Source organism: Poromitra crassiceps (assembly GCF_964638095.1).
Source record: "Poromitra crassiceps genome assembly, chromosome: 19".
Lineage (NCBI taxonomy): Eukaryota > Metazoa > Chordata > Actinopteri > Beryciformes > Melamphaidae > Poromitra > Poromitra crassiceps.
Window position 1 is genome coordinate 1792946 of NC_139646.1, and position 19005 is coordinate 1811950.

General features: G+C 42.2%; 3 protein-coding genes across 4 annotated transcripts in view; 2 read left to right on the forward strand and 1 right to left on the reverse strand.

Moving 5' to 3' along the window:
- LOC310793425 (uncharacterized protein) overlaps window positions 1-6930 on the reverse strand; it is a gene marked incomplete at both ends in the record, with an annotated part of 9241 nt that extends 2311 nt beyond the window's left edge. The window contains 7 exons of the mRNA XM_083655244.1: window positions 293-415; window positions 2699-2896; window positions 3365-3540; window positions 4045-4108; window positions 4268-4360; window positions 5563-5694; window positions 6666-6930. Coding sequence (XP_083511370.1) covers window positions 293-415; window positions 2699-2896; window positions 3365-3540; window positions 4045-4108; window positions 4268-4360; window positions 5563-5694; window positions 6666-6930 — 1051 coding nt within the window. The remainder of the gene's footprint in view (window positions 1-292; window positions 416-2698; window positions 2897-3364; window positions 3541-4044; window positions 4109-4267; window positions 4361-5562; window positions 5695-6665) is intronic.
- LOC310793612 (N-sulfoglucosamine sulfohydrolase-like) overlaps window positions 1-13470 on the forward strand; it is a 20717-nt gene extending 7247 nt beyond the window's left edge. For both annotated transcript variants that reach the window (XM_083655446.1, XM_083655445.1), the window contains exons 5-9: window positions 8979-9060; window positions 9234-9437; window positions 10637-10803; window positions 11450-11667; window positions 12864-13470. In XM_083655446.1, the coding sequence (XP_083511572.1) occupies window positions 8979-9060; window positions 9234-9437; window positions 10637-10803; window positions 11450-11667; window positions 12864-13047 (855 nt within the window). In that variant the 3' untranslated portion in view covers window positions 13048-13470. The remainder of the gene's footprint in view (window positions 1-8978; window positions 9061-9233; window positions 9438-10636; window positions 10804-11449; window positions 11668-12863) is intronic.
- A 1388-nt stretch (window positions 13471-14858) lies between these two features.
- On the forward strand, window positions 14859-16126 carry LOC310793453 (neuropeptide B-like; the record flags this gene model as incomplete). The annotated part of the gene is made up of 2 exons (XM_083655262.1): window positions 14859-15122; window positions 15998-16126. 2 exons carry the CDS (start codon window positions 14859-14861, stop codon window positions 16124-16126), a joined length of 393 nt encoding a protein of 130 aa, XP_083511388.1.
- Window positions 16127-19005: the final 2879 nt, after the last annotated feature.

Sequence of the window (19005 nt, forward strand, 5' to 3'; positions counted from 1 at the left end):
TAGATACTATAATAGATCAAATTGTCCAAGAAGGGGGGGTGCACTATTAAGCTAGCAGATCATGGGTGGGTGGCTAGCGGCCCAGTGAAGACCAATCCTCAGTTCATATTTGCTTGGCTAAAAAATTAATTCAACCCCGGTAACAGTAATGACTAATTTTTCATTTTTTCCTTGAGTTCTGCCACAAGATCTTTCTCATGTTGCTGAAGGAGATGGTAGAAGGTATCTTTGCCTTTTCTGGTTTTCAGTGAGTTATGGAGCTCCCTCATTTTTTCCTGAGTGGTGGCTTTACCAAAGATCCTATCGTAGCATTCTTGCGTGATAACGTCCTCGTCGAGGAGCTCGTCCAGGATCCGTTCAACATTGGTCACTCCATGGATCAGCCCAGCCCGGTGTTTATCCACAAAGTGCTTCTCTGAGGAGAAACGAAGGGAAAAAGTAAAATTAACCAATTTAATTCTCAGATTTATTTATAACAGTCATAAATCATAACACGGTTGTTCCCAACCTTGAAGAGGATTCGGGCCACATGTGAAACATTTATTTGAGTTCTGAGTTTAAATCAGGATTCTAAGAATAAAGTCAGAATTCTGAAAATAATGTTAGAATTCTGAGCTTAATGTCAGAATTCTGAGTTTAATGTCAGAATTCTGAGCTTAAAGTGTAACTAACCCCCAAAACACTTTTTTTCAGCTTTTAACCAATATATATGACTTTGGGGGTGATGTGTGAAGAATTCTGGTCAGAATTTCCACATTTGACACCAAACTGTTGCCATTTTACCATTTGTATCATTTTTCAGCAGCATATCTGGCATAAGCGCCCTCTAAGGGTGGAACACTGCTTTTTTTTCCCCTCAAATGAATGGGAGATTTGGTACAAACTGACGTCACATTGTCCCCAAAGACTATGGGATTTCAAGATAATTACTCCCCTACCCCCCCTGTACCCTTTCGGCTCCTCACAACTCCAAGCCTATTCCCATGATGTCACTTGACCTGTTAATTTATTACAATCGCCTGTTATTTTCCTACCAACTCCTATGTAACACAATACTATCAATAAACGCCACTATAATCATAAAAGGAAGGACATGACATTGTGTTGCTGTAAAATCATTCCCAACCTTTTATAAATCTCCAAAACAGCAACTTTTCAGGAAGTTTGCTCTTAAAATACTGAACCAAACGTCGTCGAAGTTGGCACATGTCTTAATTATAGTTAGTTTCCCGCTGAATGTGTCATTACTTTATTAATATCTTACCTGGATAAGCTCGAATGATGATGTTTATATTATCAGTCCGAGTTGGAAGCACTGTCTCCAGGCCAGTCAGGCGGGAGAGAGTCGTACTGTATGCTGCTGCGCGCGCCCCCGGAGCTTGGGGCTCGTGCATGAGGCTGTGCTCCCTCTGGCCGAGAGAGCACAGTCTGACATTTCTGACTGACTGAATTGGTGGAGGAGGAGGAGGAGAGATCTGCAGCTGTGCCCTGAGAGACACTCACCTCGCTCCGACTATAGCAGGCTACTCAGCTACTGACGCTGTGCCCGTCTGTGAAAAGCGTCCTGTCCAGTCGCACCTTCGCAAACAGATGCGGGGTTCCCTCAATCCTGTACCCAATCTCAGACTGTATTGAGCAGAAAAATCGCACACCAGCTATTCTGTCTGTGTTTGTTTGTTGCTCCGTGAGGTTACAGAGCGCCCCATGCATGCAGCAGGCTGTTTCGCCAGCCGGGGTCTGGCAGGAGGGAGGAGGCGCAGCCTGCACTGCGCTGAGAGGAAAACTTTTGCACAACTTTTAACAAGAATCACGAAAAGCCCCCAAACTAAAATGAAAAGGGGACTTCATGGCAAGTTGGACGAGGGAATGACGTGGAGAAATCTTGCATTGTGTTACCCCAGAGCGGGGGGTTTGTCCTATTGTGCGGTGTGCTGCGGTAAACGAGCCTCGCCTCACTTTGCTCTTATCGATAGGCACAGACGCCCACACACACACACATGGACAAAAATAATTAAATTTCTAGTTCGCCACTGAATTACCAAATTTATATAACTTTCAACCATTTTAAGCAACACTGTTTCCATACAGACCACCAGCGTTGGCTAGTTGTTGATATTTATAAAGATATTGCCCCTCTCAAATAAATTATTTTTGAGGCGGTAGGCAAACTGTAATGGCGTCGATTTCCGAAAAAAAAATCCTGACTTCAACACAGCCAAAGAGTCTAGTATAGACAAGAGTATATGTCATTTCTTGGTTTTTTCCATAGGTATTTTCAAATCACTGTTCTGATACATATCTGGGGGGTTAGTCCCCCTTTAATGTCAGAATTCTGAGCTTAATGTCAGAATTCTGAGTTTAATGTTAGAATTCTGAGCTTAATGTCAGAATTGTCAGAAAAAGTCAGAATTGATTAAAGTCCAAATTCAGAGGGAAAAAAAGTCAAATTTCTGGCATTTTTATGTCCGAATTTAAGGAGGAAAAAGTCATAATTCTGAGCTTAATATCAGAATTTTGAGGGAAAAAGTCAGAATTCTGAGAAGAAAAGCCAGAACGTTTTTTTTTTTTAATATTAAACCTTAAACAATAGGGCACACACATAGTCGATGTCCACTATATTACATGCACAGTGTGCAGAAAAACACAAGACAAAAGATGCAAAGCCTAAATGAGGAAAATCAGTGAAACAGTACAATACCTTTGTCTTTAGGAGGAACAGTCTCCTCTGGCCCGAAGTTCCCGAGGCTGCTGATGAGGGGCAGGGTCATGGGCGTGGCCAGCAGCGGCTGCACGGAGGGCACGGGGGCGTTCAGCGGGACGGGTGTCAGGAGGGGCATGGCTGACATCGCCGACATGGACGCCATGCCGACGGACAGGTTTGGCATCGAACCCATTCCTACGAGGAGGGGGAAATCAAAAGCGCACGCTTCAAAAGACTGAAATAGTTAAATTTCCCATTATTCTTTGAAAGCTACCATTATTTTTTGCCATTTCCATTTTCTTGACATTTGAAGGAAAAACGCTCGGGTTGTGCCCCCAGACCCAGGATATCCGGGACAGTTTTGATTGTCAGTCTACTGACCTACGGGTATTATTTCAAAATATGGACAAGAAAATGCTATCTATGTTGAGTAAATGCTTAGCTATCTTGGAACGTGAACAAACATCTTAGTTTTATGTATCTATGTGATTGGACCCATTGTTTTTATTTTTCGTATTTTATATGATTATTTTAATAGTTGTATATATTGTGAATATTTCTATGGTTGTCAATAAACTAACTAACTAACTAGAGTGAGCAATTCAAATGAGACGGTTTTGCAAGCGGAATGCGGCTGTGATCTCTTAGTAGAGGACGTCCTACCGAAACGTGTCGATGATGCCATGTTTGAGGCAGGATTGCAGATGGGAGGCTGCTTCATTATGCCTGGTAGAGAGGGGGGTAAGCTCCGCCCCTGCAGCTTGAGTTTAATGAGCTTCAGGGCGATGGAGAACTCCAGTCTGTCCATCTTCCCGTCGCTGCCCATGTCGGCCAGGTGCCTGGAGGAGAGAGGGAGAACTGCAGGTGTAACAGCGTGATCCGTGAGCTGACAAAGCTGCAGGAGAGATCACTCAAAGTCCACTCGCATTGTGATATAAAAGCTGAACATGGCACAGGGGAAAAGGCTGTGGGATTGGATCCTAGGCAACACAGAGAGTTCAGTTATACACACGCACGCACACACACACACACACACACACACACACACACACACACACACACAAACACAAACACAAACACAAACACAAACACACACACACACACACACATTCGGGAGCCCAGATTTTACATCCTGCCTTCAGATGACTGGGAATTCCAGTGGCCCAGGGTGGGGCAGACTGTTCAGGAAGTCAGCTCTCAACAGGAAGTTTCAAAGGGGGACTTATTGGTCCTGTATGGACAAACCCTCTCCTGACTAAAAGCACTTGGGCGCTGGACCTACTGACCCACTTGCTTTGGCTCAACAACACACACATTATGATGCAGTCTCATCGGTTCCTTACCAGATCTCAGCCAGGACCCGAGCAGGTAGGCCAGACTGCAGGAAGAACTTCCTTCCCTGCTCTCCTGCAGACACACAAAACACTGGGTTTAAAGGTAGAAGCGCATTCAGACCATCCAGATACTGGCAGGATGCAGCTAGCTCACCGGAGACGCTAGCAGTCGTTCTTTAGACAGTACCCTTATTATTAATATCAGTCTGTTTGTTGTGATTTTGCAGCCTACCCGAGACATAGCCGAGGATGGGAGTGAGGGAGTCAAACTGCTTCTCATGTTTGGCCCTCTCCTCTGGAGTGATGGCCCACACGCTGGCTCCACCTGGACATGCAGGAGGAGAGGAAGAGAGAAACCTGACTTTAGTGGAGCAGATAACTGTAACAATCGTTCATTTCCGGAAAGAAACACGAAAATTGGCACACATACTCCTTGGGGATTGCTCTTTTGATAAAACCCGTTAGCCACCTAAAAATTCAAGATGGCGGCCATTTTTCAAGATGGCCGACATTAAATATACAGTAATCGCAAAGACTTGTCCTATTTGAATGATATTGGTGTCAAATCATACATTTTTGACTATGTAGAATCCGAATTTGGAACTATGTACCTACTCACTAGCTTCCTTGTACCATAATATCAGTCCCGGAATCATAATTAGGGTAAAAAGTGCCCATAGCATAGGCACCATCAGTCCGATATATTATTGGATGTACATGTAGGCAGTAGGCCTATACTTGTTTGTCACTTATTGTCTGTGACAAATCGTGGTAATCAGAGCCAGCCTTCTTTGTGATAAGATTGTCTGGTTCAATCAGACAATCAGACTGATTGCATGTCTTCCTCGAAATGTCCGTTATTATTAAATTATTTATTAATATTTTATTCCTGACAGGACAGGTGTTCATATAGCCTATGTCTCGGCTAATCCTCATCTCCGTGATAGCCTAATAGCAGAATTTGCGAGGGTCTTTGATCTTCTATCTCCAAATTCCCAATAGCCTAAATAGGCTAAATAAATACATAGGCTTACATAGCCTACATAGCATACATTAATAAATAAATAAAGAACTTTCTCCCTCTCTCTCTCTCCCGATCCCTCCCTCTTTCTTTCTTTCTTTCTTTCTCTCTCTCTCTCTCTCTCTCTCTCTCCTCGCACGGCGGACGCCCGACATAGCCTAAAATGTAGGTCTAACAAAACGCATTTTTATAATCATATAGGAAAATCTCTGGGAATTATTTTGTCCATCCCGAGAGGCTATTAGCCTATCAGCGTGTCTGCTGGCCAATCCAGGAAGTTTGACAATACTATTTGGACCGTTTCATTTGTGGCTGTGTAAACACAAACGAACCAAGGCACAAATGCAACAATTGTATCAATTAAGTACCTGAATCGGAACAAAGCAAACGACCTACAGGTGTGAATACACCCCCAAATGTGCTGCATGAAACAGAAACATGTGTCTGCTGTGAACTGCACAATAATCAGAAAGATTTTCATTCGTAAAATCCAGCAAACTATTTACCATTTGGACTTGGACCAGTGTTGCTGTGAGCTCCAGTAAAATCAGGCGTGTTGACGACACCTCCAGTCTGTGTGGTGGTAGTGCTGCTTCTTGCTTCCCTCAGGTTTTTACCAGCACCCTCCACCGTTTGCTCTGCATGGAACAGACAAACAGGTGATCATTAGCTGGAGACTGGTTAGTTAGACTGGTTAGCTACACTGGTTAGTTAGACTGGTTAGCTACACTGGTTAGTTAGACTGGCTAGTTACACTCGTTAGTTAGATTGGCTAGTTACACTCGTTAGTTAGACTTGTTAGACTGGCTAGTTACACTGGTTAGACTGGCTAGTTACACTGATCAGTTAGACTGGTTAGACTGGCTAGTTACACTGGTTAGTTAGACTGGCTAGTTACACTGGTTAGTTAGACTGGTTAGACTGGCTAGTTACACTGATTAGTTAGACTGGTTAGTTAGACTGGCTAGTTACACAGGTTAGTTAGACTGGCTAGTTACACTGGTTATTTATACTGGCTACTTAGACTGGTTAGTTACACCGATTAGTTTGACTGGTTAGTTAGACTGGTTACCGCTAGTTAGGCTGGCTAGTTAGATTGTCTAGTTAGACTGTCTAGTTAGACTGGTTACCGGTAGTTACACTGGTTAGTTATACTAGTTAGTTACACTGGTTAGTTAGACTGGTTACTGGTAGTTAGACTGGTTAGTTGGTAGTTTAGAACTGACAGACATCAGTAACAACAGATCAGGAAAATGTCTTTCACTTCCCAGAACCAAATGGACGACTTACGCTCACAGACCTGCTGCTCTACAGTCAAATCACAAATACAATACAATACAATAAATACAAATCAGGACTTTGTCACCCCCCCCGCATCGCTGCATACTTGTACTAAGTCAAATTCCTCTTTTGTAATCTGATTACTCACTATGGCTATTCAATTTCATCTTGAATCTTGAATCTTGAACATACACGTACAAGCTGTCACACATCTTTTTGTCTGGATGTCGGCCAACACAAGTAGATGATGCATAATGATGAATGGATGATTGCATAAGGTGTATCCTTTTTTTCCAAATGTATTTTTTTAAATCTTTCCATGACTTACCTGAGCAGTTTGACAACCACATCACTAGATCGTTCCTCTTCATCTTCATCAGAACCTTCTTGGCCATCTCCAGAAGGTCTCCAGGGTATTGCTGGACCATCATATCCACTGTCTCATGCCTGTTTGTCTCATGGCCTTTTTTGATGAACATGGACGGTACAAATTCCATGTTGCCAAGCTGCTGCAGGAACCACTGGAACTTAGTGAAATCTGTTTCTCCCAAATCTTCCAGCACTTCCAAGAGCTTCTCTTTATCTGTCGCCATCGTTACTCCTGGTAAAATCACAGGAAATATTCAACTCCAACAACTAGAAAAGTGCATGCACTCAGTAGAATGCAGATCTCCGCCAGGCACCGCTACACCTAAAGCCCAATATACGGTTTGTCGCTGTCTCCAATTGCACTTATATGTCATCATTGGTGATGTTGCACCTGACATATGATGTCACTATTGAAGGTGGGCGATTTCACTTATGATGTCATCACAATAGGCATCCTCACTAGTAAATCCAGGAGCTACACCAGAACAGACACACACGACCGATCACATAATCTCCCCCCGGCTTCGCCTCTGACAGAGATAATTATGTAATTTTCCATGGGAATGACTAAAATTAATCTCTTCACACAATCACTTCATCAGACAGGTCAGAGGTTACACAAGTAATCGGTTCTCCCTCTCTATAGACTGGAAACTGACTAGAAAGTAGAAACTGATGGTACACTACCTTAAGTGGAGGAAATAATCTGTGAGATGAGAAGTTAATATGAGTGACAAAGACACGGAGAGAAGTGAAAGTGAAACTAAATCGGCTTCAACAAGGAAATAAAGCTGGGGGGGAGTATCCAACATGCTTCCATTTTCAACAGCTGGTTTATGATGTTGCCACTCTGGATTGGGAGTGGCTCTCTCAATTTGTCTTTTATTTATTATAGTTTTACTGTTAGTAAAGCATTTTCTAACTGTTACAAGTTCAAAAGTGTCCTGTAGAGTGGGATGTGACGTAGTTGCAGTGTCAGTGAAGATCCAGCAGAGGGCGTCAAAGCACTGCAGTATGGCTCATAGACCCCAAGTTGCTATATATATATACGGTATATATATATATATATATATATATATACTGTATACATATATACAACAACACGTATATATATATATATATATATATATATATATATATAGGGTTCCCACACCTTCTTGTTGTCACCTTGTTGGAGGTGACAGAGGAGGCCAGTGGTTCAAGAGAAGGCCAACCAGCATCCAGCTCTTCTGACTTTCTTTCCTTGTTTGCTGTGGTTCTCCCCATCCACTTTTGGATGAACCCTCCTCACGCTGTAGGAAATAAAATAGAACACTGTGTCCTTTTCCCTGAATATCATCATAGAGTATTCTGTGAAGGATCTTCATCATGTCCTGATCACATGAAGAAGTCATAAGTGCATTTATGACTTCCACTGATGTAGAAGTTCAGCCCTCTAGAGGAGGAGCAGGCACCTATATTGGAGAGCTGCTGACTATGGTGGGAAGACAAGTGTGAAGGAAGTCGCACACTCATAGCCACTAGCCAAGATGCAAAAGTAGTATGTAATGTAGAATTAGTTTTGGCTAGTTTGAAGTGTGCATATTACATTGGCCATAATGATTTCTTAGAAAAGGATGAACAAAGCAGCTACACTGATCTGTATAGACTATAGAGAAACTGACATTTCTACCCTTTGTCAGAGAGCATCCCGCAGTTCACTTGAGGTTTTCTCTCCAGACACGTCTGACTGAGTAAAGAAGCCACAGAAGACTCTTGAACCTTTGCTCATTCATTTTGGCCCACAGGTGTGAGACTCATTTTTCCTCTACAGCGTTTCATCCCACTCCAACATCTTGTTTCAACCAGAAGAGCGTCACATTACAGAAGCAGAAGTTTCATGTTGTCTTTAAGGGGACTATTAATCCCATCAGAGTGGTTCTTACCTCATTTGGATTTTCTTTTCACTTCATGCACCTCCACCGCTGTTGTTAGAGTTGAATATTCACACACGTTGTGAAGTTCTGGACATTGTTGTCACCTACAGAGCAATTTATTAATGATACGATGATTATTTATTTATTTCACCTTTATTTTACCAGGAAAATTACTTGAGATCCAAGATCTCTTTTTCGAGTAAGACCTGGCCACATCACAGGAATATATAATAGATATCCAAAATCTTAAGATCATGTCTGTCTGATGGTTACTGTAATGAAATCACTCTTCGACACACACAGACTTGAGTTTGATAGATGACACAATAATGAGTTTCTCATCTTGTGCTCTCCAGGTCCCCCCTTTTGTACCAGATACACCTGCAGCACGAGCCGACCTGGCTGCCCAGTACACCACTGTTAGCAGGCTGGACCAGGGTATGTAACACTATGGTCAGGTGTGAACTAGACCTATGTGACCTATGTGAAGTAGACCTGTGTGTGTGTGTGTGTGTGTGTGTGTGTGTGTGTGTGTGTGTGTGTGTGTGTGTGTGTGTGTGTGTGTGTGTGTGTGTGTGTGTGTGTGTGTGTGTGTGTGTGTGTGTGTGTAGGTATTGGTTTGGTCCTCCAGGAGCTGAGGGCGGCCGGCTATGAGAACGACACACTGGTCATCTACAGCTCAGATAACGGGATCCCCTTCCCCAACGGCAGAACCAACCTGTACCGCTCCGGCACGGCAGAGCCCATGCTGCTGTCCTCTCCAGACCACAGGGGGCGCTGGGGAGACACCAGCCAGGCCTACGTCAGCCTGCTGGGTAAGAGGGGGATGGGGGGGGGGGGGGGGGGGGTGTCACAAGTGGAGGAACATTTTTCCGAGAAGTATGGTGAAATTAAATGCATGATTTCCTGGCAATTGGCTAGTAGTCTTTGGTGCGTTTGCTGCTGTCTCATTTCAAAAATGAACTGCTCCAGGAAGGAGGCAGCTGTGAAAATAGCCGTAGACTAATTGGCAAAGGGGAATATTTCAGCTCTGATGTGTTGAATTGCTAAAGGGGCCACAAGAGGGAGACTTGAGGATGCTGCATCAGGAGTATGTTAACATCTGAGAGGAAATCAGGTGAAACTTGGATAATAATAAAAAATAATACAAGTAAATAGTAGGGGGCAAATATAATGTAAGAAGAGAAAAATATCGATTTCTCACTTAAATATGATCACTAAATGATATATGTGAGATATAAATATAGCAAATATAATATATCTGTAGTATACACAGTATGAAATAGTGGGACCATTATATCAATTATCAGTACATACGGTATGCAGTATGTAATGATTCTAGTAATAACAATGATATAAATACTAATAACATAACATTATACGGCAATGTCATCGATGACCTCAGGATGGAGGATGCAGCTTTATCTTCAGGACTGTATTTTTAATTAGGTAGTTTAATTAGGTAGTATTATGTTTAATTAGGTATACGCTATTTGCACCTAACACAATGTTATTATGTTTAATTATGTTTAAAGTATGTTCATGCCATTTGCACTATGGGCAGTGAATACGCCACTGTCTGTGGCGTGTCTTACTGCTTATTGCTTGTTGCCTCTTGTTTTTTTATTTATATATCTTTCATTTTTTGCACTATGTTGTAACGGAGCCTACAGCACAAGAATTTTACACGTGATACTTGTACTACGGAGTGACAATAAAAATCTTGAATCTTGAATCTTGAATCTTTGATCACAGTCTATCTCGCTGTCTCATTCTGTCACTCTGTCTTTCTCCTTCCTCTCTTTCTCCTGTCTCTCCTCTGTCTTTCTCCTGTCTCTCCTCTGTCTTTCTCCTGTCTCTCCTCTGTCTTTCTCCTGTCTCTCCTCTGTCTTTCTCCTGTCTCTCACTCTGTCTTTCTCCTGTCTCTCTTTCTCCTGTCTCTCCTCTGTCTTTCTCCTGTCTCTCCTCTGTCTTTCTCCTGTCTCTCTTTCTCCTGTCTCTCCTCCTCCGCCAGACGTCACTCCCACCATTCTGGACTGGTTCTCTGTCCCCTACCCGTCCTACAGCCTCCCCGGCAGCCCCTCGAGCCCGGTCCATCTGACCGGTCGCTCCTTGCTGCCCGCTCTGGTCACTGAGCCCAGCAGCTGGCTCACCGTCTACGCAAGTCAGTCCCTCCATGAGGTCAGTGCGCCTCACTGCAGGCCTGGATATGATCTTTCATCGCTACTGTCAGAGATGTCCAACCATGAAGGAATCACATGTAACATACTGTATTACAAGCAGGGTCGTTCATGAACTGAACTGAGAATGCATGATGGCACATTCCAAGTCAGTTCTTGGAGTTGGAATTGGAATTAGAATGTCACCGAGCTCCAAGGAAACAGAATTGGAATGACAGGACAGAGGCTACAGTTGGGTTCCATGAAATTTCACTTCTGTTATAAATCAAACATTATGATGAATCAAATAAAAGACTGAATACGTTCAATCATAATTTATGCATTACGATGACATGTTCTGCATTAAATACCACCTGAAAGGTCCCTTGAACATTTTATGATATTCACTATTAATAATAAAACACCATATGTAATCTCAGATATGTGCTAAGCTAAAACCAAAAACCACAGACTTTCACAGAATTTCATATTTTGAATTAAATTGAACTTTTCCCTGAAATTCCAATTCCAATTCTGTCTTCTGCCCCCCGCCCCCCCCCCCCCCCCCTTCCCAATGCCATCGATGAGTTATTTCATGAATCAACCCAAACCCTGACTACAAGGCTTCCACCTGGCATTTGACATTTCTTTTTTCACGACAATTTCAGGTGACCATGTACTACCCAATCCGCTCAGTCCACCAGGGGGCGTACCGCCTTCTCCACAACCTGCACTACCGCATGCCGTTCCCCATCGACCAGGACTTTTACGTTTCGCCCACCTTTCAGGACCTGCTGAACCGCACCCGGCTGCAGCAGCCCACTCACTGGTTCAAAACCCTACAGCAGTACTACTACAGGGAGCGCTGGGAACTGTTTGACACCAGGTCTGTTAAAGGGCCTTTCTTCATGAGTTTGTTTGTATGATGGCTCCTCAAGATGAGGAAAATGTTCCCCGTGATGTTTCAGACAGAAATGTAGTCGAGTTAAAAGTGTATTTTATAGAGTCCTCAGCAGAACAGCCACAATACTGGGCCATGATTGGCCAACAACATCAGAGGACCTCTCTGATTTAAATGAGGTAAACCTGCTGAGTGTTGATACAAAAGGAGGGATTTTTAACTATTTTTTTTTAAACTACTATTTAACTATTTTAAATTAAACCACTAAAACAAAATCTGATTTCAACAATGTCTACTTTAAACATCTTTAATCTTATTTGTATACAAGTCGAGGATAAATTGATTTCCCACAATAAGGCAACTTTAAAGCCTCAAACCAGAGGTGGAAGTAAAAAAATGTTTGAGGATTTGTACTTTTAACATATTTTTTTTTAAATAATGCTATATAGAGGATATGCACACCCACTGAAACACGCCCCCTCAATCAGGAATGAGTGTCAAAATGAGCGTCAAGTTCCTCCCTGAGCAGCAGGTGTCAGTTATCTAGGCTGATTACTGCATTCAAGCTCAGTCTTGCTGTGACTCAGTGGGCGTGACCCCACAGTGACTTCTGCCTCTGTGACATCACATGCATACCCTCTATTCTTTTACTCAAGTAATTTAAATGATAGATATTCTACTTGGCTGCTTTTATATGTACACTGAGTAAATGAGTAAATTCTGATTTTTGTTTTGCACACCACACTATGAAAACAGCATGGTAGCATTGGAACTGATCACTAACAGGTCCAGAATCACTTCTGCATTTAGGGTGGCTCATTAGTGCAGTGGCCAATCAAATTAAATCGTGCTCAAGACTGACCAATTTAATTAGACAGATGTAGACAATTCACAAAATTGCAGTGATCCCCATTGTCACATTAGTTCAGAAATCACTGTTTCATTTAACAGACACTGCTGACACTGTTTTTTCTACTGAAATGCTCGTAAAGTATGTAGAATACTCAATACTGTGTGCACAGTGCACACATTACTTAAAAGCCCTTTATGTCTTTTATAATTCAACCTGACTTTCAGATGTAGTGACATTTAGAAGTAGAATTCTAAATTATATGTTCATGGTTTCCGTTGGGTTTTTCCTCTGGTTTGTTTAAATGTTCACAAATAATGCTCCAACACAGGGCAGACCCAGGCGAAACGAGGAACCTGGCGTCGGACCCGTCCTACAGCTCCGTCCTGGAGAGCCTGAGGCAGGGTCTGCAGAAGTGGCAGTGGGAGACGGGGGACCCTTGGGTGTGTGGACCAGACTACGTCCTGGAGGACAAGCTGGAGCCGCACTGCAGACCGCTGTACAACGGACTCTGATGGAGTCTCTATGTTGCGGTCTGTCTGCGATGGCCTGGTGGAGTCTCTATGTTGCGGTCTGTCTGCGATGGCCTGGTGGAGTCTCTATGTTGCGGTCTGTCTGCGATGGCCTGGTGGAGTCTCTATGTTGCGGTCTGTCTGCGATGGCCTGGTGGAGTCTCTATGTTGCGGTCTGTCTGCGATGGCCTGGTGTGGTGACACACTGGCTGCAGCGAGAGAGGCTCAACCCTCTGGACCATCAAGGTCAGTGAACGGTCGACCTGCAGGACTCCGGACTCCATGGACTGTGTGTGCCACAGATTCGCACATTTGGACACTACTTTGATAGTACTTTTAAGCAGCTGTTGATCTTAATTGTGATGGTGTTTATAAGTACACACTCGCTACTTGTAAAATAAATTACATAATTTTTTGTATTTTATACATTTTTGTATGTATTTTTTTGTTGCTCAAGAAGGAATGCTGTCTTTTCCCAACAATGCTTTTATGTCTGGTGCTAATCTTTATGTTAGTAGATCATTTGATCATTCAAGGCAGCGACCTACCTAATCCGTTTCCATACATTTAGGGATACATTCCCCATAGTCCAGACCACAACATAACTGTGTTTCACAGAAAGGCAATACGATTACGCACAGTTCAACTCCTTATGTTTCGTTTATTCATGTACTGTGCCAATGTAGATGTTTCTATTGCACATGTTTCCAACATGTGCTTAGAAGACTAGGCTAATACACCTCAATCTATATGTATTAGTACTAGTGATTACACAGACTATGGTTGACTTGACTTACTGATAAGGTTGGTAAATCAATTTGTATGTTTTGATAAAGGCCCGGGGTTTACCAAGAGCTCCACTTTGAGGGAAGACTGAACGGCCATGTTGTTACATGGCTGTCTTACATGGACCGTGTTGAAAACCGATGAAGCTCGCGCAATTTGGATCAGTCGATTATACAGTGTTTGTCATTGTGTTCATTTCTTTGTCGGTAGACAGAATCATTCCATTTCCCCTCGTTTATGAAGTCTGTCAGCACCGCGCCAAAATTATGCTTTGTTGTACACCTTTTGTTGCGTATTGTGGGTGAGAAATGCCTACTGTATGTTGTTAGTCTTTGCTACAGCAGCTCAGTCCTGTTTCATGCACATTTCCAGACCCATGATCATGACATCAGCCATTATGTGTCCCCATGTCAGCTTTGGAAATGCTTAGACTCACCGGCCTATCTTTGCTTTTGAACTATTTATGAGATGGTTTTGGACCTTCAAGCAATGCTGATACATAATCTACCAATTAGTAGCCTATATCAAATTAGTGGCAGATAAAACGTCTTTCTTCATCAGTCTGCCTTAACATATTCACATTTCTTTTCATTTTGACCACTTATTAAAGTAATATGCTTATTATGGTGGTCTATTGATGTCTTGATGTAAATCCATTTCACTTTTGATTTCTACAAGCGTCAGAAAGGGACAGAACTGACGACCCCCCCCCCCACCCCACACACACACACACACACACACACCGCCAAGCCCATCAAGAGACGGATCAATTCGGATTGGTCTGTTTTTCTTCTCTCGTAAAGACGAGTCATCATCCGCCTACTTCGATTGATTCGACGAACGTCGTGGGTCACGATTGCGTCCCTCACCCAACCTATATAAGCTGTAGAAAGATTTTGAAACGGCCAACGAAAGATTAAGTCGACCGCTGGAAAAGGACAGTCAACGTTCGAGAGGAGAGAGGCCACATATAACCACCAGAACAACACTAATCTTCTGTGCGTAAAAGTACAAAGAAGTTTCCAGATATGGAGAGGTCCGTCAGGTTTGCAGTGGTGTGGGTCGGAATCTCCCTGCTCATCTCTTGCCATCCTATCGACGCTTGGTACAAACAGTCGACCGGTCCCAGTTACTACTCGGTAGGTCGTGCCTCCGGTTTGCTGTCCGGTATTAGGAGGTCGCCGTACGCCCGGAGGTCCGAGTCCGAAGAAACGGTGCCCGACAGCGGGGAGACCGCAGCTAACAACGTGGTTCCCGAGGGAAGCAGGCAGATCTCCATCCTCAAAAGCATGGTAAGTGCAATCCAAATATTTAGGTAAACAAATAAGTCAATCGCAATGGTTCCAGTTTTGTAGACTGATAGTGAAATGAGAATGAGACACTTGCGTAAAACGCGCTTTCCATTCAGCACCACAGTCAGTAGGTAGGCCTAGTGACTGCGCTGCTGAACGGAAAACGCATTGGGCCATGTACATTTGCAGTAGGTTACTCTAATCTCTATGCATGCATACATACAATATTATTATGCTATATTATTATTGTTGTTTTAGGTTAGGTTACTTTGCATGTTGTTATATTTTATATTCTATAATTTCATATATTTGTTGTGTGACGTAGGCTGCACAAAATTAACAGGAAACGGAAACTTCGATACGTCGTAGGAAATCTCACTAACCTGTATTTTGTAGGATTGGAAAAGGGTTTTTAAAGACAACGATCAAAATTGAGGAAGAAGTGGGTCCTCGTGCCGTGCGTAAAGGCGCCGTCCAGTAGCTACAGCACTGCATTGGAGTAGCCGCATTGAAGTGCCAGGCGAAGCTTCAAAGCAGGCAAACATGTGAAATGAACAACGACTAGAAAGTTGTAAAAATAATCAAATAAAACAGCAAGTAGGCAGCCTATAGCCTACATGTCTTAATATAGAATAGGCTAGTGTTTCTCTTCGTTTAAATCAGGAACGTAATCCTACAACACGTTTTTAGAAGTTTAGGCAGTTTATCACAGCAAAAGGAACGAGTCAGTAGAAATAGTACAGTGATGAAGAAGAGTAGATATAATAGGGCCACTAAACTATGCGATATAGGGATTAGAGGGTCTGGTGCGTCAGTGCTTGCAGAGCCTGAACTTTTTTTCTTTATTTTTTTTCTCGACGTCTTTCTCCACACAGGCCATCTGTGTGAAGGACATCTCTCCAAATCTGAAGAGCTGCGAGCTGCTCCGGGACGGGACGGGCACCTTCCAGTGCAAGGCGGACGTCTTCCTCACACTCGACTCCCTGGACTGCCTGTCCCCGTGAGGCCTGGCTCGGCTCGGGCCCGCCCGGACCGGACCGGCGCACAGCAGCACGCTCCGCGGCGCGCCCTCCCCCACCACCGACCGACCGACCACCGGGAGCGCAAGTTCTGTGGAACCGGACAGATAGATGGGACGCGGTGGGGGTGACGCGAGCAGGAAAACCGGGCCATTTCTGACGATGGTCTGGCAGACTTTGAATGTTCTCTCTCACCTTCTTAAAAAAAAAAAAAATATATATATATAGGCCTATATACCATTTTGTCGAAATTTAAAAAAGGAGGAAAAAAGTGGGCTGTGCGAGAGATGTTATAGCCTAGTTAAATCTTCTGTCCTTTCCAAATGCCTCCAATATCCTTCCTGTGTCTTCCCCCTTACATGTACCCGTGTTGCCAAAATGTAGCCTATTATTATTATGTCCAGAGTGTTACTGCAGAGAAGAAGACCTGTAAAATAGCCTACTTGTATTTATTTTATCTATTAAAAAGAACAAACACTGGTAACTGACTGTGGCCTGAATTTGTGTTTTATACCCCAAGAAATGGAATGGAATCAATTTTTGGTCCACCCCTGCCCTGCCTTCATTTGCCTTTATTCTTTCATGGTTGTCTTCACTTCAGCAAAGAAGTCCCATAGAATAGGGGGGTAACACTTTACAATATCGTACACAAATAATGTAGTAGTTACTAGTAAACTAATCATTAACTAATAGTTAATGAATAATTCGTCATTAGTCAATCACTAGTTATTAATCATAGTTAATGATTAGTATCTAAGTTCCTGAGTAGAGTAGTTAATCATTACTTAATGATTACTAAATGTCAGCTCATGAATATATTAGTTAATCATTAGTTACTGATTAGTTGGTCAATTCCTGAATAGACGGTTAATGATTAGTAGCCTAAATGTGAGTTTGTGAAAGAGTAGTTAATCATTAGTTAATGATTATTTTGTAGGTATATCAAAGCTGTTCCCTCCAAAGAGTAACTCATTCATTATTAGGCCTACTTAACACCACTTACCTTTATCGTTCCCCCCTTAATTGCTGCTCCAGAGTTGAGTACCGAATCATTACTTACTTATTACCTGGCCATTAGTTATTCTTTTTGTGTACCCTAATGTAAAGTGATGCATCATACTGAGTAGTCAACAGTGTTGGGGAGTAGTGAACTACGTGTAGTTGAACTATGTAGTTGAACTACATTTTGTAGTAGCCTGCTGGTAGTTCAACTACATTCATATTTGCAGAAATGCCCCCCCCAAAAAAATCTATAAAAAAAAAAAGACTGCAGGATATTTACTAAATATTTTCAGGCTTAAGTCTGGTAAAGAACTTCCTAATTGTGAAGCGCAACTTTCTTTTTCAAATCACATATTCCTCTCTTATCTCCTTCTTGTCAGACCTACTTCAACAGTCACAGATCAAGGTTTAAAGCTACAATATGAAAGCATTGTAAGAGGAAGTGGCCTGTAGCTCACTCAGATAAACATGTGGATGTTGTGTGATGTTTAAAGGTTGTTTGTTCAATCCCTGCCTCAGGCAGCACCCATGATGCTCTTTTTTAATCATCAGTAGTTTGAACACTGATAGAAATAAGCTGATGTAGGAGTCTAGTCAGTCTCTGACTCTAGCTCAGTCAGATAAACAGCTGCTCACTCGTTCAATTCCAACCTATCTCACTCTTTATGCTCTGTGTTGTTGTCAGTGTGAACACAGTGTGTAGAATTCAGGTGACCTCTTAACAGTTCATAGCTCGCCAGGATGAGTCACTGTGTCTGTGTCGCTACCTGACAGGTGGATTATTGGTTCTATTCCCGATGGAGGAGACATATTACAGCAGAGATGGGAAAAGTACACACTTTCTTTACTTAAGTAGTTCATTGTGTAAAAAGATTCTGGTAAAAGTACTGATTCACAAATCCCTTGTTAGCTGACACCACACCCCAATTACTATGGGTGTGGCCAAGCTGTCAATCAGTGGCCAAACTGACAAACAAATCAATGAATTAGAACTAGAACAAAAATATGGGAAGTGTTGAAATTATAATTAATATTTTTAAACAAAAAAAACAAATGCTGTTTTGGCTCCTACAAAAGTAACTAGCCTGTTTTGAAAGGAGTAGAAAGTACAGGTATTTGTGTTAAATTGTAGGGAGTAAAAGTAAGTTGTCAGAAAAATAAATACTCTGTCAAGTACAGATACCTGAAAATCCTACTCAAGTACAGTAACAAAGTATTTGTACTTAATTAATTCCTATCTCTGCCTAAAGTATTAATATGGAATTCTAGACTAAATCATATACAAATATTCTCATAGTTGAGTTAAAGAGACAAGATCTCATCAAATGGGGGTCCGTGGCTCTATAATGTGTATAATTGGGGGTCCTTGATATGAAAAGGTTGAGAATCACTGCTGTTTGTCAAAATAAGGTTAGGAACAGGTGGCTCTTTGTTACATTTATTTTTTATTGCATATTTTAGTACAACAGTAACCATACAATAACAGTTTATCACATGGTCTGTCATTTCACCACAGGTGGATTGAAACTATAAGACTTCAAAAGTAGTGACATGAAGTGTCAACCATCCCACTGAAAAGGGCAAAAGACAAGAAGAAAAATACACATCAAAATGACATGTTATATAGAAATGCTATTTAAATTCCACTGCAGCATAAGGTTCATTGCAAGGCACTTGGGGGTGTTTTTCTCTTCACTGCTACAGCAGAGGATTGTTTATTTTCACATTCAGTATCCACATTAGACATGAACACATCTGTTTATGAGATAGATGTTTGTATTCCCAATGTCATGACATTTATATATATATATATATATATATATATATATATATATATATATATATATGTCATCAGACTCATC